A 21,517-nucleotide genomic window follows, 5' to 3' on the forward strand; every position below is an offset into this window, starting at 1 on the left:
AGCCAAAGACCCCACATACCACCCAAGTAAAGCCACAGACAACCTACCCTTCCACCTCACCAGTCTCCAGTAACTCACCTCGGCCCAGTGACCCATCAGATGGAAGATGCTTTAAGTGTAATGAACTGGGACATATCAAGGCCAACTGTCCCAAGAACACCATGCGAGTGCAATTCATTACACCACCATCACCCCAAAGATCCCCAGGCCCAGATGCCTCTCAAATACCCTTGGAGCGAAGGGAAAATTTGAGAGTGGGCGGAAAGAAGGTTACTGCGTGGAGAGACACGGGGGCACAAGTGTCAGCTATCCACCAATCCTTCGTTGACCCCAAATTCATCAACCCAAAGGCCAAAGTTACAATTTACCCCTTCATGTCACAAGCTGTAGACTTGCCTACAGCTCAACTGCCTGTCCAGTACAAAGGCTGGTCAGGAATGTGGACTTTTGCAGTCTATGACAATTATCCTATCCCCATGCTACTGGGGGAAGACTTGGCCAACCAGGTGAGGCGGGCCAAGAGAGTGGGAATGGTTACCCGTAGCCAAACCAGGCAAGCTTCCAGATCCATTCCTGTTCCTGAGCCGTCCACAGAGGCCCCGTCTGTGTTACCAGAGACCCAGACAGAGGTAGTGGACCCGGATTCCATGCCTACCACTGAAACAGCCACAGCATCTCCAGTCCCAGGCCCGGAACTGGAACAGCAACCAGCACCAGCAAGTGCAACCACATCTTCAAACTCAACGCCAGAGGGCGCCAGCGAGCCAGAACTGGCAGAAGCAACAGACAGCCATACCAAAAGGCTCAGCCAGAGCCTGAAATACCCTCAGGTGCACAGCGGAGAGCGGTTCACCAGCAACGGAAACAACCCCATCACCTACATCGCTTCCAGAGGGACCAAGCCCAAGTCCACAGTCTGAGGAAGAACTGGTGACCCCAGCCTCAAGGGAACAGTTCCAGGCTGAGCAGAAGCAGATGACAGCCTTCAGAAGCGTGGGGCGGCACGGAGCACCCCACCGCCTCTCAGCTCTTCTAATCGATCCCGGTTGTTATAGACCAAGGACTTTTATACCAAGGAAATTCTTTCTGGTGGACACCGGGAAGAATGCAGCCGCACAAACAGTTGGTGGTTCCAACTAAGTACCGGGGGAAGCTCTTAGCTTAGCCCATGATCATCCCAGTGGCCATGCTGGGGTGAACGAACCAAGGACCGGTTGGGGAAGTCCTTCCACTGGGAGGGGATGGGCAAGGATTGTGCCAAGTATGTCCGGTCTTGTGAGGTATGCCAAAGAGTGGGTAAGCCTCAAGACAGGTCAAGGCCCCCTCTCATGCCACTCCCCATAATTGAGGTCCCATTTCAGCGAGTAGCTGTGGATATTCTGGGCCCTTTTCCAAAAAAGGACGCCAGAGGGAAAGCAGTATCGTACTGACTTTAGTGGACTTTGCTACCCGATGGCCAGAAGCAGTAGCTCTAGGCAACACCAGGGCTAACACTGTGTGCCTGGCCCTAACAGGACATCTTTGCCAGGGTAGGTTGGCCCTCCGACATCCTTACAGATTCAGGGTCTAATTCCTGGCAGGGACCATGGAAAAACTGTGGGAAACTCATGGGGTGAATCACTTGGTTGCCACCCCGTACCACCATCAAAACCAATGGCCTGTGGAAAGGTTCAATGGAACTTTGGGGGCCATGATACGAAAATTCATCAACGAATTCTCCAATAATTGGGACCTAGTGTTGCAGCAGTTGCTGTTTGCCTACAGGGCTGTACCACATCCCAGTTTAGGGTTTTCACCATTTGAACTTGTGTATGGTCACGAGGGTTAAGGGGCCATTACAGTTGGTGAAGCAGCAATGGGAGGGGTTACGCCTTCTCCAGGAACTAACATTCTGGACTTTGTAAGCAACCTACAAAGCACCCTCCGACACTCTTTAGCCCTTGCTAGAGAGAACCTAAAGGATGCTCAAGAAGAGCAAAAGGCCTGGTATGACAGACATGCCAGAGAACGTTCCTTCAAGGGTAGGAGACCAGGTTATGGTTCTTGAAGGCGCAACAGGCCATAAGATGGAAGCATCATGGGAAGGGCCATTCACGGTCCAAGAGCGCCTGGGAGCTGTAAACTACCTCATAGCATTTCCCAATTCCTCACTAAAGCCTAAAGTGTACCATGTTAATTCTCTCAAGCCTTTCTATTCCAGAGACTTACAGGTTTGTCAGTTTACAGTCCAGGAGATGATGCTGAGTGGCCTGACGGTGTCTACTACGACGGGAAAAAAGACGGTGGCGTGGAAGAGGTGAACCTCTCAACCACCCTGGAACGTCTGCAGCGGCAACAAATCAAGGAGCTGTGCACTAGCTTCGCCGCATTGTTCTCAGCCACCCCAGGACGGGACTGAAACGGGCATACCACTCCATTGATACAGGTAATGCTCACCCAATCAAAACCCCACCCTACCGGGTGTCTCCTCATGCCCAAGCTGCTATAGAACGGGAGATCCAGAACATGCTACAGTGGGTAAATCCGCCCATCTACCAGTGCATGGGCATCTCCAGTGGTTCTGGTACCCAAACCAGATGGGGAAATACGCTTTTGCGTGGACTACCGTAAGCTAAATGCTGTAACTCGTCCGGACAAACTATCCAATGCCACGTCCGATGAGCTATGGAGAAGTGGGACGTGCCCAGTTCATCTCTACAATAGACTAACCAAGGGGTACTGGCAAGTACCGCTAGATGAACCTGCCAAGGAGAGGTCAGCAATTCGTCACCCATGCGGGGGTGTAGAATTCAATGTTCCTTCCTTTCGGCCTTCGAAATGCAACCCGCCACCTTCCAGAGGCTGGTAGATGGTCTACTAGCTGGACTGGGAGAATTTGCAGTTGCCTACCTCGATGATGTGGCCATTTTTTCAGACTCCTGGCCCGAACACCTACTACACCTGGAAAAGGTCTTTGAGCGCATCAGGCAGGCAGGACTAACTGTTAAGGCCAAAAAGTGTCAAATAGGCCAAAACAGAGTGACTTACCTGGGGCACCAGGTGGGTCCGAGGAACCATAAACCCCCTACAGGCCAAGGTGGATGCTATCCAAAAGTGGCCTGTCCCAAGGTCAAAGAAACAGGTCCAATCCTTCTTAGGCTTGGCCGATACTACAGGCGATTTGTACCACACTACAGCCAAATCGCTGCCCCATTGACCGACCTGACCAAAAGACCCAGCCAAATGCCGTTAAGTGGACTGATGAGTGTCAAAAAGGCCTTTACCCAGCTTAAGGCAACGCTCATGTCTGACCCTGTACTCAGGGCCCCGGATTTTGACAAGCCATTCCTAGTAACCACAGATGCATCTGAGCGTGGTATAGGAGCAGTGCTCATGCAGGAAGCAACAGATCACAACTTCCATCCTGTCGTGTTTCTCAGCAAGAAACTGTCTGAGAGGGAAAGTCACTGGTCAGTCAGTGAAAAGGAATGCTATGCCATTGTGTACGCCCTGGAAAAGCTACGCCCATATGTTTGGGGACGGCGGTTCCAACTACAAACTGACCATGCTGCACTAAAGTGGCTTCATACTGCCAAGGGAACAACAAGAAACTTCTTCGTTGGAGTTTAGCTCTCCAAGATTTTGATTTTGAAATTCAACACATCACAGGAGCTTCTAACAAAGTTGCTGATGCACTCTCCCGTGAGAGTTTCCCAGAATCCAGTAGTTAAAAAGTGTTCTTAACATGTAAAAGTCTGTTAGTTATATACTTAGTAGTATATGTAAGGTGCATGTGTTGTATTAATCTGTTTATTTTCAGTTCTAGAAGGAAATTGCCGCCAGTGAGCTTCCCCACTGTCTGCAATTTGGGGGGCGTGTCATAAACAGATAGCTAAGGGTTAATGTCTCTTTCACCTGAAACACCTGACCAGAGAACCAATCAGGAAACCGGATTTTTCAACTTTGGGTGGAGGGAATTGTGTGTCTGAGTCTTTTGTCTGTCTGCCTGCTGTCCTCTGAGCTTTGGAGAAGTAGCTTCTACTTTTCTAATCTTCTGTTTCTAAGTGTAAGGACAAAGAGATCAGATAGTAAGTTCTATGGTTTCTTTTCTTGGTATTTGCATGAATATAAGTGCTGGAGTGCTTTGATTTGTATTCTTTTTGAATAAGGCTGTTTATTCAATATTCTTTTAAGCAATTGACCCTGTGTTGTATCATCTTAATACAGAGAGAACATTTGTATTTTTTCTTTCTTTTTATATAAAGCTTTCTTTTAAGACCTGTTGGAGTTTTTCTTACTTCAGGAAATTGAGTCTGTACTCACCAGGGAATTGGTGGGAGGAAGAAATCAAGGGGAGATCTGTGTGTTGGATTGCTAGCCTGATTTGCATTCCCTCTGGGGAAATAGGAAAGTACTTTTGTTTTCAGGATTGGGAACAGAGAGGGGAGTCTCTCTGTGTAGTTTCACAGAGCTTTGTGTCTGTGTATCTCTCCAGGAGCATCTGGGGGGGGGAAGGGAAAAGGATTATTTCCCTTTGTTGTGAGACTCAAGGGATTTGGGTCTTGGGGTCCCCAGGAAGGTTTTTCAGGGGACCAGAGTGCCCCAAAACACTCTAATTTTTTGGGTGGTGGCAGCAGTACCAGGTCCAAGCTGGTAACTAAGCTTGGAGGTTTTCATGCTAAACCCCCATATTTTGGACGCTAAGGTCCAAATCTGGGAATAAGGGTGATAACAGCCACTCACACTGCCCGGTCTGGGGTGCTCTGTATTTTAATTTAATTTTAAATGAAGCTTCTTAAACATTTAAAAAACTTTATTTACTTTACATATAGCAATAGTTTAGTTATATATTATAGAAAGAGACTGTCTAAAAACGTTAAAATGTATTACCGGCACGCAAAACCTTAAATTAGAGTAAATAAATGAAGACTCGGCACACCACTTCTGAAAGGTTGCTGACCCCTGTCCTAGTCAATACCCAAGACCCTAGAGTCCTTGACACATTCTCTTTGCAGTAGCTTCTCAAATTCTGCGATGACCTTCTCCTGATACAATAACCATGGTGGAGCACAGTATTCCACCCATAATTGGGCAGTCAACGGTCCAGATTCACATAGGACTGTCCTGATTTTGAGTAGGCCATCCAGTAACTTTGCTACCAGGACATCAAAAGTGTTCCTGAAACATCTCTAAGGATCTTTTTGACAGCATGGTATTGCAAGGTGATGATGCTGGCTTGCGAGATGGACATATTTTGTAAACTGATGGCCCCAATGCAATAGTAACAGTTACAACAGTGAAGCAGGGTGAATTTGCCCTTGGGGATGATCATGTTATTATTTATTTCCATTTAGAATAATGCAAAAGTTCCCATGCACAGGCTCTGAGCTCCCAGCCCATAACTTACAAACACTAGCTATGCAGGTCAGGAAAGTCTTCTGTTCTACCAGGAAACAAGACCATCATCAACTAGTAACTAAATAAGTGGCAACACAAAATACTGTAAAAGAGTCATTTTCTTCAGTCTGTCAGGTATGATTTTAAGGTATTTCCACCATCAAAACCAACACCAGCCTATCTAGCAGAACTGGAACATAAAGGGGTTTGGGATACAGAGCGTTTGACTCCTAAGCTGATGGTCAGAAACCACCTCAGGTCTGCAGTGCCCAGAAGTTGTTCCCCTCCAATAGCTGTTTGACAGCCTGTGTAAAAGGAATGGCGGTTTCCATCTTTGCAAGCTGAGATGGGGCCAGCCTCAGTTACCTCAGGGACAGCCTTGCCCTCCATGACTGTCACTTGTCACAACAGTTGCATCACACTGGAACAGCAGAGCTCGAGAGCAACTAACCTGTGTGCAGGAGCAGGGGCTTTCACAATGATGGCCCCACAAATATGGGGCTCATTCCTAGGAAAGATCAGGACGGCTGGATGGCAGAGTCTTGTCACCTTCAGAGCAAAAGGCAAGGCCCAGCATTTTGAGACAGCCTTCCCTCAACCTTCCCATCAACAGGAGACAAGAGAGCTCATCACCTCACAGAATGGAGCAGAATTTTCAAAAGAACTCAGCTCCTCTTTGGGCCTCAAAGTAAGTGGTTAGATCTTCAAAAGAACTCATCCCGTTGGATGCTGGGAGCTTCTGAAAATCCACCTGCCAATGGCACAGCGGGAGCTGCCAACTGCTGGGCGCTTTGGACAAGCTCACTCTTATTACGGCCTAGACGAGAGCTGAGCTCATGAAAACCTGGCTCAGCGCTCTGTGAACAGGCCCTGAATTCACAGAGAGAGAGAAGAAATTAAAAAATGGGGAACAAGAGAAGACAGGCTCTCCAGTTCAACCTGGAAGCACTGCAGAGGGTTAGCAGACGTCTCATTCCAGCCTCCTTGCTGGTTGGTTTGGGAATTAGCTCTTTCAACAGTGCACCGTCACTAGTGGTGTGTCGCCCACCATTACTCTCTTGGTCTCCGTCATCCTCACAGTCGGACCCACGTCACTACCAGACTGCGGCATCTGCTTCTGGACACTGCCCTCCAGCTGTGCCTGCTCTGCTGGCTCTCCCTCACTTCTGGGGGACTGGCAGCTTCTGGCTCTATCACTCGCCTCAATGGCTCACTGTAGTCCTCAGTCTAGCCCCTTCCTTCAAGGGCAAACTGCAGTCTGGCTTAGCCATTCTCATCGCTGGCAAACGTGGGGGAAGGGGGAGGGCCCAGGCCTGCCCGCTACTCTGGACCCCACCTCAGGGATCCTCTAGCAGCAGCCATTTACTTCCCTCCTCCAACTCTTCCTTACTACCTACTTCCCTGGGCCACTTCCCCGCAGCCCCAGCACCTTCTCTGCCCCGTTGTGTCAGGGCCCCAGTCTTGCAGTCGTCAGCCTAGAGCTTTCCCAACCACTGTTGACCCAGCCCAACACTGCTCTATTTCAGGTGCTTCTCTAAGACAGGGGTGGGCAAACTATGGCCCGGGAGCTGCATCCGGCTCTTCAGACATTTTAAACTGGCCCTTAAGCTCCCGCTAGGGACCAGGGTCCAGGGCTTTCCCCGCTCTGGTGCTCCAGCCGGGGAGTGGGGTCAGGGGCTTGTCCCACTCTGTGTGTGCTGTGGCTCCACACGGCTCCTGAAAACAGTGGCATGTCCACCCTCTGGCTCCTACACATAGGGGCAACCAGGAGGCTCCGCACACTGCCCCTGCCCCAAGCATTGCCTTTGCAGCTCCAACTGGCTGGGAACCGCTGTCCGGACGCGCCTCCGCATAGGAGCCGGAGGGGGGACATGCCACTGCTTCCGGGAGCTGCTTGAGGTAAGCACCACCTGGAGCCTGTACCTTTGACCCCCTGCTCCAAACCTGATCGTGCTTCCGCCCTCCAAATCCCTCGATCCCAGCCTAGAGCACCCTCCTGCAAGCCCAACCCCTCATCCCCAGCCCCCACCCCAAGCTAGAGCCACATGCCCTGTGCACCCCAACCTCCTGTCCCAGCCTCCTCCAGCACCTTGAACTCCTCATTCTGGCCCTTACACCCTCATCTGGAGCCCTCATCCCCTCCCACACCCCAACCCCCAATTTCATGAGCTTTCATGGCCTACCATACATTTTCCATACCCAGATGTGGCCCTCAGGTCAAAAAGTTTCCCCACCCCTACTTTAAGAGCCAGTTCTTCTCCCTTTGCCCTGCAGGGAGAGACTGCCTTCCTAGCTGCCCTACAGCCTTCTTATAAGACCCAGCCTGGCCCTGATAGGCTGCTTTCAAGCCTCCACTTGATTGGCTCCCAATAAGCCCTTCCATGATTGGCTGGGGCTCTGCTGCAGCTTCTCTGGCTTGCTTTAACCCTTTCCATGTCAGAGTGGGGCACCTGCTCCACTAAAAGCCCATACTCTTGGGGCTGTGGGGGGGTCTGACATGGATGCAGGGGCTTGGTTAGCCTCAGGAGGAGAGAAGTCTTGCATTGCTCGACGGTGATGGTTTTAGAAGCTGCCCTGATTATCTGGCTGCTGTCCCAGCCCCCTGAGCTTAAACACTGCTTCCTCCTAATACACTCAGCGTGCTGGGGGTCCCAAGCAGAGGGACATGGGGAGAAGGCAGGTGATTAATGGAACTTATTATGGACGGTGTCTCTTTGTACAGGCTGGAGTGGCATGGAGAAGGCAGCATGAGCAGTGGCTAGAGCCTCCCAGTCTGGAGAAGGTGGCATCCTTCCCCCTTCTTTCACTTGGCCCAGGAAACTCTTCAGCTCCTCTCCAACCTGTGTTTATCTCACTCTGCAGCAAGGGCCCATGCAAACCCCTATGGCCTAGAGGTGAAATCCTTTCCACAGGACATCACATTTCTTCTCAATGATCCCTAGGTGGAGCTGAGCCCTAACTGCGCCCCTAAGGCTTTTCCTGGCACCCTTGTGCTGCACCTGGGACAATGACCACAAACTAAACAACAACCATGAGGAGCAATCCAGAGAGCCGTGGCCTAGGAGCTGCCTAGTGGGGAAGCAGCCAGGAGAGTGGGGGGATAAATGGTAATAGTAATGAGGCTCTGACTTCACACACAAAGTGCTGAGGCTGCCATGCGCCATCCCCAGCTCCAACAGCGGCAGCAGCCTCTGCCACCGGCACGAACACTTGGTATTAAATTTATAACAGAAACCAATTAAAAGATAACAAGAGAACACAAGAGAACATATGCTCTAGATCGCAAGAATTTAAGTGTTTAAAAAAACCCACGACCTCCGGCTATCACAGGGGAAGTGTCAGTATTGTTTCGAAAGGCCCACAGACTATTTCAAAATGCGTCTCTCCAGCCATTAGCGACTAGCTGTCATCAGCCAGGTGATCAGTACAAATGGGGAGGGTGGGATACATGCAATGACCCAGGAATGCTCCATCTCTGGGTGGGTTGGGACAGGATCTCAAATGAGTATTTTCCTGCATGTGAAGTACATTTGCTCGCTCCCTGCAAACATCAGCAGGTGGCTTGCAGGCCTATGGATCTTTAGAATGATTCCACACCTTTTTTTTCCAGACTAGGCCAGAACTATTTTGCAGCAGGTTTCACAAGGAATACTGGCAAGTCTTTTACTACTTAGCGGACACTGCAAATGGGACCTCTAGTCCATAGGGACCTCGAGAGGTCATCAAGTCCAGTCCCCTGCCCTCATTTGGTCCTGCCATGAGGGCAGGGGACTGGACTCGATGACCTCTCGAGGTCCCTTCCAGTCCTAAAGTCTATAACTCTATGGACTGCATATGTACATAGATCCAATCAGCTCTGCAAATAGCCTCTCAGCTCTCATGTACTTTGCAATGAACTCTCTGGGCAAATAAAAAGGACATGAGACAAACCAAGGCAGAGGCGAGTAAGTCTGCAGGAGTGTAAAAACTTCCAGTCAGGTTGTGCATAGCTCTGCGGGAAAGGTGTGAGGACTCCTAATCCACCTACCATCGCCTTGCATTGGCAAGAAGTGCAATCTGGGTCCTTGCTGGCCCGGCCCAAAAGAACCAGGGACTCTAGTGTAATTGCTCAAACATTTGCACACGCACTCAGCAGGTTCTGCAGTAAGAGAGCGTGGGTCTTTGGCCCCCTCTCGTGCTTGGTCCACATAAGAGGTTAATAGATCAGCTATAACTTCTAGTTAGAAGATGTAAGCCCAGCTCCTCAAAAGTATCTAGGTGCCTAATTCCCATTGATTTCAATGAGAGCTGAGAAACAGCTGAGACATGTTTATCTTGGAATGCAAATCACCAATGCAAAGTTCTAACTGCTGCAGGTTAACTGCATATTTTGCATTTTGCCATGAGTCTGCGGGATCCAGACAGAGAGAGAAACATTTCCCTGGCCAGTGTAACCCACTGGTGAGTGTTTCTGGTCTGCATCTGTATCGATCCACAAAAGACATAAGTTGGTTACAGGCCCTGTTAGGAAGACTTGGTTCTGTAGCTCAAGCTATAGCAGCTCACATATTTTGCTCTGAAAGTCTCCAGGTTTGTCCCTGGTGTGCTGGCCGAGATAGTGGCTGTCATACAGCACTGCCAAGAGTGGCTATGCAGACACGTGTTCAGGATTTAGTAAAGCTGGTGATATTCAAATTCCCAGGCATCTTTCCTGACTATTTGGTTTGCCAGAGTCAGATGGACTGACATGGCAGTGGCTCTCTCTGTGAAACTCCAGCGCACCCAGCAGGAGAAGGCGAATAGGTGGGTAGTTCTTGAACTTCCAGGGCTCCTCCTGGCATCTACTGAGATGTCCCTTTTTTCTCCCACTTGAACAGTATGGATTTTCCCTGCTTTACTATAGCCTGGATTATTCTTTCATGTAACTGGTAGAGGATGTGGGAGGTGCTTCCGATAAAAGAGGGACCCATTAAAAACCTACCTGGCTGGCATGAGAAAGGGAACTTTGATCTGCCGGCCTGTCTCACTGTCATTTGCTTTGAACAGAGAGGCTGACAGATCCTTCCCACTTCAAAGGAAAGCGCCTTCATTTCACTTAGCTGGAGCTACCGGAATGCCCACTCCACAGGGAGCACTCGGCACGGGACAGTCATTTTCTCAGACAGGAAAAGGTAGGATTCATGTGTCATTTCTCTGCCCTCCAGCTGGCAACCACCTCACACTGGAAAATGCTGCTGTGTCCAAACTGTGTGCTGGGCCACACCAGCACCAAGCCTAAGTAAGGCTCCTGAAGTCAATGGAGAGCAGAACATGACCCTACAGACATAAGGATTAAACCGATCCCCCCATCTTAAAATGGAGGAGATGCTCCTGCATCCTTCAGCTTCAGCTGGCGAGGACCTCATGGCAAGAGATGTTGCAGTGCTGTGACACTGAGCTGCCAGGGGTTGATATTACATGGTAGCATCCCAGGGGCACTGAGGACAAGGTCAGCAGGAGGTCAGATCCACAGCTCCACTGATGTCAGTGGGGTCATGCCCATTTACATTAGCTCCTGGGGTTTAGCATGGAATCATGCATCATCATAACTCAGGATGCAGGAATTCCACTTAGGGTGGCAGGGGGATCTTTAAATCACCAATAGCAGTTAGGTGAAGGATGTTCATTGTTCAGGGCTTTGTTTTTGCTATAGCTGGAGATCATATGAAAGCAGTTCTAGTTACAGTAGAACCCCTATTTTACAAACTAACTGAGACTGAGGAGTTCATAAAACTAAAAAGATCATAATAATGAGCATCTCAAAAGGACAGGAGGTTCATTGCCTAAGTTGCAGGACGGTGCACTGCATCGCTATCTTCATGTCTTTCACACCACTGCAAAATGGCTTCCAATGCACTGAAGGCACTGGAATGTGAAGAGACTTGTTCTTCATCTCACGTGATTTGTTTTTCCCTGGCCAAGAAAAAATTATTTGTGTAATTGGTCATTCGTTAAGATTGATGCTTGTGAAATCGAGGCTCTGCTGTGTTGCTATTATTACTTCTCCCTAGGGATTATGTACTTAATTTCTCTCTCTGACCTCTACAGTACAGCTGATCTGGGCAGGAAGCAGCATGAGAGAAGGAAGAGGAAGTAGGAAGAGTTACTCAGGACTGAGTTGTTCAAAGTCAGCATTTGCTCTAGGCACAAAGCCGAGGCCTAAGTCTGATCAGGAACCTTTGGACTCCATCAACACAGACTGCACATTCACCCCAGAGGCCACTTCCCTGGAACTTCAGCCAGCAGTGTGATGCGTACAATTGGCAGTCATTACAAGGGGGGTCAGAGAAGAACCAGTGCCTACGTTAATAAGTCAGTTTGTCTCCATCTTCTACACTCAACAGAACTTACTGTTTAAACATTTTGCCAAGAAATAGGACAGTGCTAACCTCACTCAGAAACCCCTGCAAACAAAACAAGTCTGTTAAACCAAAAAGAAGAAAGGGCATTTCATTTCCCCATTGTGCTGGAAATGGACCACTTTGGGACAGCAATGCAGGAACAGGGTGAAAGCAGCAGCCACAGAGAATGGTTTGTTTCTTGCAATTTTTCAATCAATATCTTGACATTCACCAACTAAAAGCTAAGACAGAAAGTGGCAGGTGTTGGAACAGGAGAGAAGCTGAAAGGAGATATTGTACAGGAAGGAAGGAAGGAAGACTACGAGACCTGCAGAAAGGAAGAGACCATGGTGAAACGGCCCAGACTGGAGGGGAAAAAAGGAGGAAATAGAGAAAAGAAAAGTTGCGGTGCTCAGAGAGATCCTGCCACCGAACTACAGTGGACTTAATACTAAAGAGGGCAGTGTGACATTTCCCTCTGGTGTTATCTGGACCGGTGATCTGCTAGGCCTCTCCAATCCTTGACTCTGGGAGCCAGCCTTACCCTGCTTTCCTGTGAGAACCCCAACTCCTGGGCTGTTCACACACAGCCTCTGTCATGTAAACTGCCCCCAGCTACTTGCAAGCAAATGACACTAGCCAATATCTCTGGTCCCAGACACAACCCTGGGAACCTCCATCTTGCAGTTATGGGCGCTGGATGCTGCAAGCTTAGATAAGTTCATCAGTTTAACAAAGAAATTGATATGCACCAGACTTGTTCTCCCAAGGGGAGTCTCTGACACACTGCAAACCAAATGCACTGCTTCAGGTAGAATAAACAGATTTATTAACTATAAAGGTAGATTTAAGTGATTTTAAGTCACTGCATAACAAGTCATATTTGGTCAAATGAAATAAAAGCAAAACACATTCTAAGCTGATCTTAACACTTTCAATGCCTTACAAATGTAGATGCTTCTCACCACAGACTGGCTTTTCAGCTATGCTCTCCCCTTTGATCAGCGTTTCAGTCACTTGGTTGTGGTGTCTGTAGATGTAGATGGAAGAGAGAGAGCCACCATGGCAAACGTCTCTCCCTTTTATCATGTCCTTTCTTTCCTCTTGGCTTTGCCCTCCGCCTCACTTCAGAGTCAGGTGAGCATTACTTCATCGCAGTCCCAAACTGACCAAAGGAAGAGGGTGACTCCCTCGAGGGTCTAACAGATTCTTTCGTTGCTGCCTAAGCCAGTGTCCACTGTTCCTGTGAGGCTGGGCTGGGTTTGTCCAGTCCATGCCCTGATGAGGTATGAACTGCCTCTCTGTTCTTGGAGAGTTTTTGCATGGGCTTGCTTTAAATCATGAGGATATATTTTCAGGCTCATAACTAAATACCTGAAATTATAACCTAACTGTAACAATTACTATAACATCACTATAACAACCATGCTCAGTGCATCATGAGCCTTCTGAAGACACCCCACATGACAAAATTTGCATTGAATACCACACAATCATTTTATAAAGATGAACATGGGGGTGGAGGGTGTCCCCTGAGATACAGAGTGTCACAGGTGGCTTTGGGAAAACCCGTTTCAATTGTCGTATGAATCCAAGTGATCCATGCAGAGTCAGAGAGAGGTGAATTTCCCAAATCAGACCCATGCATAGAAGCCGAGTTTGCATCATGCCAGGACAGCAAGTCCCATTATTTATTTTAGAGCCAGGAGTTTGAATCTCCAAACTTAAGAGATGAAAACACTCTATTAGATTGTCTAGTTCACTTCTTGCAAGTGCACTGTTGCTCCTTGCAGTACAGGCCAGGCAGATTCCTGCTGGCTGTAAATGGCACTCCCATAACATGTAACATTCACCTGAATGGGACATAGGAATGGCCATACTGGGTCAGACCAATGGTCCATCTAGCCTGGTATCCTGTCTTCTGACAGTGGCCAGTGCCAGGTGCTTCAGAGGGAATGAACAGAACAGGCAGTCATCAAGTGATCCATCCCATGTTGTCCACTCCCAGCTTCTGGCAAAGAGAGGGCAGTGATACCATCGCTGCCCATACCGGCTAATAGCCATTGATGGACCTATCCTCCATGAACGTATCTAGTTCTTTTTTCAACCCTGTTACAGCTGTGGCCTTCAAAACATCTCCTGACAAAGAGTCCCACAGGTTGACTGTGCATTGTGTGAAGTAGTACTTCCTTTTGTTTCTTTTAAACCTGCTGCCTATTAATTTCATTGGGTGACTCCTAGATCTTGTGTTAGGTGGAGTAGTAAATAACATTCCTATACACCTTCTCCACACCAGTCAATATTTCATAGACTTCTATCATATCCCCCCCCCCGCCATTAGTCATCTCTTTTCCAAGCTGAAAAGTCTTTTTTCATCTCTACTCATAAGGAAGCTATGGCCTTCTCTGTACCTTTTCCAGTTCCAATATATCTTTTTTTAAGATGGGGCATCCAGACCTGCACACAGTATTCAAGATGTGGGCATACCAGAGATTTATATAGAGGCAATATGATATTTTCTGTCTTGTTATTTATTCCTTTCCTAATGGGGTTCCTAACATTCCGTTCATTTTTTGACTGCTGCTGCACATTGAGCAGATGTTTTCAGAGAACTATCCACAATGACTCCAAGATCTCTCTCTTTAAGAGCTAATTTAGACCCCATCATTTTGTGCATATAATTGGAATTATGTTTTCCAGCGTCCATTACTTTGCATTTATCAACACTGAATTTTGTCTGCCATTTTGTAGCCCTGTCACCCAGCTTTGAGAGATCCCTTTGTAACTCTTCGTGGTCTTTGAACTTAACTATTTTGAGTAGTTTTGTATCATCTGAAAATTTTGCCACCTCACTATTTACCCCTTTTTCAAGACCATTTATGAACATGTCGAACAGCACTGGTCCCAGTACAGACCCTGAGGGACACCCCTATTTACCTCTCTCCATTCTGAAAACTGGCCATTTGTTCCTATCCTTTGTTTCCTGTCTTTTCATCAGTTATCGATCCATGAGAGACCTTCCCTCTTATCCAGTGACTGCTGACTTTGTTTAAGAGCCTTTGGTGAGGGACCTTTTCAAAGGCTTTCTGAAAGTTTAAGTTCACTATATCCACTGGATCCTCCTTGTCCATGTGTTTGTTGACCCCCTCCAAGAATTCTAACAGATGGGTGAGGCGTGAGTTCCCTTTATAAAAACCCTATTGACTCTTCCCCAACATATCGTATTCATGTGTGTGTCCGATAATTCTGTTCTTTACTGCAGTTTCAACCAATTTGCCTGGTACTGAAATTAGGCTGATTGGCCTGTAATCGCTGGGATCGCCTCTGGAGCCTTTTTAAAGAACTGGTTTCACATTAGCTATCCTCCAGTCATCTGGTACAAAGCTGATTTAAATGACAGGTTACATACCACAGTTGTTAGTTCTGCAATTTCATATTTGAGCTCCTTCAGGACTCCTGTGAGAATACCATCTGGTTCTGGTGACTTACTACTGTTTAATTATCAATTTGTTCCAAAACATCCTCTAATGACACCTCAATCTGGGACAGTTCCTCAGATTTGTCACCTTAAAGGAATGGCTCAGGTTTGGGAATCTCCCTCAGCAAAAAATTGATTTAGTTTCTCCGCAGTGGCCTTATCATCCTTGAGTGCTCCTTTAGCACCTCAATCGTCCAGTGGCCCCAACTGATTGTCTAGTAGGCTTCCTGCTTCTGATGTACTTGACATTTTTTTTTGCTGTTAGTTTGAGAGTCTTTGGCTAGTTGCTCTTCAAATTCTTTTTTGGCTTTCCTAATTATACACTTGACTTGCCAGAGTTTATGCTCCTTTCTACTTTCCTCAATAGGATTTAACTTCCAATTTTTAAAGGATGCCTTTTTGTTTCTAACTGCTTCTTTTACTTCCTTGTTTAGCCACGGTGGCACTTTTTTGGTTCTCTTACTAGGTTTTTTTAATTTGGACAAAATTCCTTCCTACTGCACCTTTGAAAACATCAAGGCAAATCAAAGAAATCCCTTGTATTTTGACCTTAACCACCAGCAGCCACAGCAATCAGTAGAAAACATCAGCATGGACGTGTTTTCCGAAAAGTAAGATTTGATCCACAGAATACCAAGTGATCAGTACTGTATGAGGAGTGACTGCTAAAAGCAAATGCCATGCAGAACTGGATTAAAGCTACCAGAGCTCTGGGAATGTGTGGAGAATCTTGCACAATGTCACAGCTGGTTTTGCTCCCACAGTATTACACTGTTCACTGTGTGAAACAGAATGTCTGACGGAGACAGTTAATGAGAGCAAAAGAAAAATAGACACGTAGATGTCCAATTCCCATTGACTTTCAGTGGCGGGTGGGTGCTGCAGTACCCTTTGCACCATTGGAAATCTTGCCCCCACACTTGCCCCTGTACTTACACACAGCACAGTGGTGTGTGCAGTTACCCTTTCCGCCTCCCTGGTGCATACCCAGAATTTCCTGTTCGCACAGATTCACATTGTATTTTACAGGTTGAAAGCACCTGCCTTACAAAATTTAGCCTAGATTCTCTGTCTCCATGTCAAGCTTCTCTGACCAAGCTGACTAGCTTCGCCAGGGAAGAAGTAGTCCGCTACACATGCCTCCCTCAACTGTCTGATTCCTGATGACTCCTACACAGAGACCAATTCACAATTGGGTATAGCAATAAAAGAAAGCTAAGGTTCTGGGGTGGGAGTGGGGGGACACTGGAGAGGAGGAAACTCCAGACTCAAGACCCAGGTAGAAGACTGCCTATGTGGAAGAGACAAAGGTTAAAGACATACATGAGCTAAGAGTAGAATCAGGCAGGAAGGCTTGGTGGCATGAATGTATTAGCCTTTCATCTCTCTGGCGCTTGGCTTTTTATCGCCCTTAATGACCTCATCCAATCCCTACTGAAGCCAGCAGGAGTCTTTCCATTGAGTTCAGTGGCTGCAAGATTAGGGCTAAACAACAAACAAAATGAGTTGGCGTCTTAGCTTGAGCAGTTTGTTCATATCACAACACCAGCACATGATTGGCTGTAGGAGTCTACGTTGCGGGGATAGAGAACAGCCAGTATAAAGATGGGAACACACTCCTTTGGTGCAGGCACACCTGGCCTTGAAAAGGGCTCCCTTACCTTGACTCCACACAGCTGCGATCTGCGGATACGCTCTCTGGAAGGATGTGTGTGTGTTCTTGATCACTGGCTAGGCCTCTTACCTTTGCTTATGTCTTCGTACTCCAGCCAGAGCTGCCGCTGGACCTGTTTATTGGGATACCAGATGGAGCAGGATTCCTCAAAGCCATAGACTGCCTCCTGGATGTAGTGGTTGCCAAACTGGTCTAGCAGGGCCACAAAATCACCTCGGGAAGTGGCTCCATCGAGAGAGTGGAGGGCGTTGCTGAAAGCTGCAGAGGAACGGACACAGGAAGCAATGAGAAGTAGAAGGCCTGGGTGAATATGAGAAGGGGTGGAGCCAGAGCTCTCAACAAACCCCACCCCAGCAGGGCCTTACTCCCTCTTACGGCCCTGCATGGCCAAATACGGGCTGTGACAATCCAGCCTTTAGTTTTCAAGAAGAATAGGATCAAAACCTCACTCAACCCAAAGGCTATTCTACCACCGTCCTCCCCATCCTGGCTTGCAACCCAGCAGTACTTACACTGGGAGATGGTAAGCTGGTTGAGCCGGACGTGGTACATGACGGAATGCACCTTCCAGTGCTGCAGCAACGGGTATCCAGACACCTCGCTGAAATTCACCATCCCTGAGGGAGACAGGAGAGAGACCCCCTCAGCGCTAGGGAGTGGCAAAGTGCCCAGTGGGCAGTCTGCCCCACACCGGGAGTGTGGTTCAGGGAGGGGAGGGTGTGCAAGACCATCCCCAGCGCACACAGAAGGGAAATGGAGGTGCTGTGTCTTAGGGAGGGAGGCTGGGATGTCCAGAAGAGTTCCGCATGGGCCAAACTCTGCTTTCGCTGAAGTCAGTGGGGCTTTTACCACTGCCATCAATGCGAGCAGAATTAGACCAACACTGAGGCCTTCTGAAAACCCCACTTAAATACTAAACCTCCTCATCCCAGGCTCTTAGCTCGCACGTCAGCCACCAATCACGAAGTGCTTTCCAAAGGCAGGCCAATCCATTCTCCTCACTTTACAGGTGGGGAAGCTGAGCCATAGGGAGGGGAGAGGACTTGTCAAAGGCCACCTACAAGGCAGTAGCAGAGTCCCAATCTAGTGCTCTATCCTCTAGGCCACACTGCTTCCCTTAGCACAAGCCAAGCAATACATTTCCCTTACGAGCAGGTTACGCCATATTTGTATCCTCTCAGGTTGATTGCGCCTTCCTCTGAAGCATCTGGTGCTAGTTGCTGTTGGAGGTGGGATACTGGGCTGAACAGATCACTAGTCTGATGTCGTGCGGCTGTTGCTATGATCTCTTGCATTTTAAAACAGAGTGGTTCACATCCCTGCATTCAGATCGGCGCCTGCTCTTTGAAAGCTCCGAGATGCTGTGACAAGTAGTGACAAATAAATGTGTGTAATGGTCTTAGCCTCCAGTACAGACTGCTTAGCTGACTGCAACAAAGGGACAAGGCAGATTTTCTTCTGACGGCTTTGATACAGGCTAAAGTCCCCAGCTGCAAACAAACTCTCATTTTTCTTACAGGGTATAACAAGCAAGGCAGTGGCTGGGAGTTCAGATCCCAGGGTTTGGCCCAGAGTTTTGAAAGTGGTTTGGAATCCTTTTGGATGGAAGATACTTGATTAGTATTTATGTTGTAATGGGACCTAGTGCCCCCAACTGAGATCAGAGCCTCACTGATTAGGTGTTCCATGGATATATTGTAAGAGACATTACCTGCCCTGAGGAGTTCACAGGGAAAGGACTATGGTCTCTATTTTACAGATCTGGAGCGGAGGCAGAGGGAGACTGAATGAAGTGATAGCATCAGGAATTGAATCCTGCTCTCCCAACTCCCCATCTTAACCATAGGACACCGTCCCTGTTTTCTAGTCACCTGTAAGCATTGTAACTGCAAGTCATTATCATTATCAGTGTTTCCTGTGAGGGGGTACTCACTTCCTGGGCTTCGCAAACCCAGCTTGACGCTAATGCCCAAGGTAGCATCTGGCTTCTGCTGCCTGATCTGCTGTAAAGGGACAGTTCTGCCCAATTAAATCTTGCCTTCGGTGACAGAATGAGCTGGGACTGCACGGGAGGAAACAACTGGGTGGAGTAAGAGTCTAATTATGCTAAAAGATGGTTTGAGGGTCAGCGACTCTCCAGCAATTAAAAATACAACTTTAAAGGAATGTGGTTGAGTTTGTTTCCTCGCTCCATCCCCGGCTTGGCTTCTGAAGATAACAAGGCCTTTTGTGGATTTTTCCTGGAAGGCCAGTCCCAAAGGCATGTCCTGGTGTGTTCATTACTCCACTAATTAGACTTTTTTAATGAGCCATCTCCGAATGCAGCACGTTGGGCATTGCCGTATGTGCTGCCTTTAATGCACCTCGCGGCGTGATTGCCGCCGTGTTCCATGCCAGGAGGAATGGACATGGACGATAAGAAAACCAGTGGGACCCCTTAGGCTGGCAAGTACTAGATGCGGGGAAAAAGAGTGAGGCACTGGTGGCAGGGGTGAGGAGGCGGGGAACCCTTCTCTCGACTTGTTGAAGTGCTGAACCCCAGAGGCTACTAGGAAAGGCAATGGCATTTGGGGGTGCTCAGCAACTCTGAAAATCAAGCCTCACGCCTCTGCTAGATTAATTTCTCCACACAGAGGATAAATATCACCTGGACATTACCCGCCTGTCTTTTCTACATTACCCTGTGACCCCTCCACATCCAAACAGGTGCATAGCGGGCAGGGAAAGATCACGGCAACCCTTTTACATGAGAGGTGAGTTTATAAAACGTTCATTTCTTAGGTATTATTAATGGAGGTGGCTGCACTTCTCAATTGAGAAGGCAAGCTGTAAAACATGGGAAAGGAAAACGGCTGGGCTTTTTAACTCCCGGCTCGGCTGGCAACATCAAAACTCACTCGGAGTGTCCTGACTGTGTTTCATAATGTCCAGTGCTAGGAACGGGGCAGCAGCAATGGAATCAATTAAACAAGAAACATGGCTGCAGGATGATCAGCGCCCCAGCCAGAGACAGCAGGAAATAACAGGATCATGGGAGCTAAGGAAGGGGGTGCCATTTACGCCATGAAAATTATAATTTCCTGGTGGCAACAGAGTCAACTACCATTTAAAAAAAAAAAGAAAAAAAAAGAAAAAAAAAGAAAAAGGAGCTGGAAAATGTTAGCACCAATAGTAACATCTGCAATTACACATGTGCTTCAATGAGGGTCGCTGACTCTAGCTGTCCAAGGTGAGTATCTGTCTCAGTGGACCAAGAAGGAACATTGTTCCCTAATGGTGAAGATCTCCAGCTTTCAGATGGTGCTGCCAGCACAGCCCCTACTACTGGGATGCAGACTCTTTGGTACCGCCAAGACACTCCATTTTCGAGCTGTATGCTCGGGAACACTCATCCGCCAGTGAAACAATTCCATTCCTGCTAACTGCCTCTACAGTTTCATTTAACAGGCGCCGGTAAACAAATGTCAAAACATGAACACACCCTTCATATAAACTCTCACCCATTTCAATCAAGTTGAAAGATGTTCTGCCTTTCAACCAGCTCTTTCTGATCTGCGGCTGGGCTGGGCTGGGCTTCTCAAAGGAAATGCAGGGACCCAAACTCAAATGAGGCAGCTAACTTACTTAGGTGCCCTGGAAAACTCCAGCCATAGCTCTTACCTCCCAGAGGTACAGTGAGATTCCTAACTCTGGATTTCAATCCACCAATTCCTTCCAAATTCCTTGGAGTGCTCCTGGTGGGACTCATGCATGTTCCTTCAGAGCATGGATAACATGTTCAATGGTGCCCCATCCAAAACTGGAGAATAGCTAACTACCAGGGTGAGTGGTGACAGGGAACAAATGCACAATTACCTCTGGATTTGAGGTGCTGCTGCCGGGATATGTTTGGTGGCCTCCAGCTAGCACCTAATGGATGTCTGCACCCACTCAAATAAATATATTAAAACCATATGACCACGCGACATAAAGCAGAGTTGACTCATAAGACAGCACAAACTGGGATAACGTGGGGTATGGAAGGTCAGAACTGAGGGAAGGCAGCAGAGCTGGGGAGGGAGCCCAGAACTGGAAAAACAAAAGGTTCTTCTGGCCAAGGTTTAGGTGGCGTGGCAGGGCTGTGAATGCAGTTCAGGGCTGGAATAGCAGGTAGTGCAGTGGGGCAGGAGCAGGGCCGGCTCCAGCGTTTTTGCCACCCCAAGCAGCAAAAAAAACAACAAAACCATGATCGGCCGCACTTTGGCAGCAGCTCTACTGCTGCCGCTTCATTCTTCGGCGGCAATTCGGCAGCAAGTCCTTCCCTACGAGAGGGACCCGCCACCAAGTTGCCGCCAAAGAGCTGGACGTGCCGCCCCTTTCCGTTGCCTGCCCCAAGCACCTGCTTGCTGCGCTGGTGCCTGGAGCCGGCCCTGGGCAGAAGTGAGAAAGTGCCCACCGGCTGAGCAGTGGCTATGGATTTCTTATAAACGTTGTACTTCCTGAACACCCTTTCTTGGCATGTTGCATTTTCTGGTAGTTTTGAAACAGTGATAGTCAACTTTAAATCTCCAGCAACATATGGGTCACATGACAGTAGGCAGCACTTCATCTGACCATCATTTCTGGTGACTAACGTCATAAACCCAGGGC

General features: G+C 48.2%; 1 protein-coding gene across 1 annotated transcript in view; it reads right to left on the minus strand.

Moving 5' to 3' along the window:
• ASTN1 (astrotactin 1) overlaps positions 1 to 21,517 on the minus strand; it is a 223,923-nt gene that overhangs the window by 25,408 nt on the left and 176,998 nt on the right. Inside the window, 2 exon segments of the mRNA XM_030573045.1 lie at positions 16,958 to 17,146; positions 17,401 to 17,505. Of these exon segments, the coding sequence (XP_030428905.1) occupies positions 16,958 to 17,146; positions 17,401 to 17,505 (294 nt within the window).

This window comes from Gopherus evgoodei, chromosome 8 (genome assembly GCF_007399415.2).
Source record: "Gopherus evgoodei ecotype Sinaloan lineage chromosome 8, rGopEvg1_v1.p, whole genome shotgun sequence".
In the NCBI taxonomy this organism is placed as follows: Eukaryota; Metazoa; Chordata; order Testudines; family Testudinidae; genus Gopherus; species Gopherus evgoodei.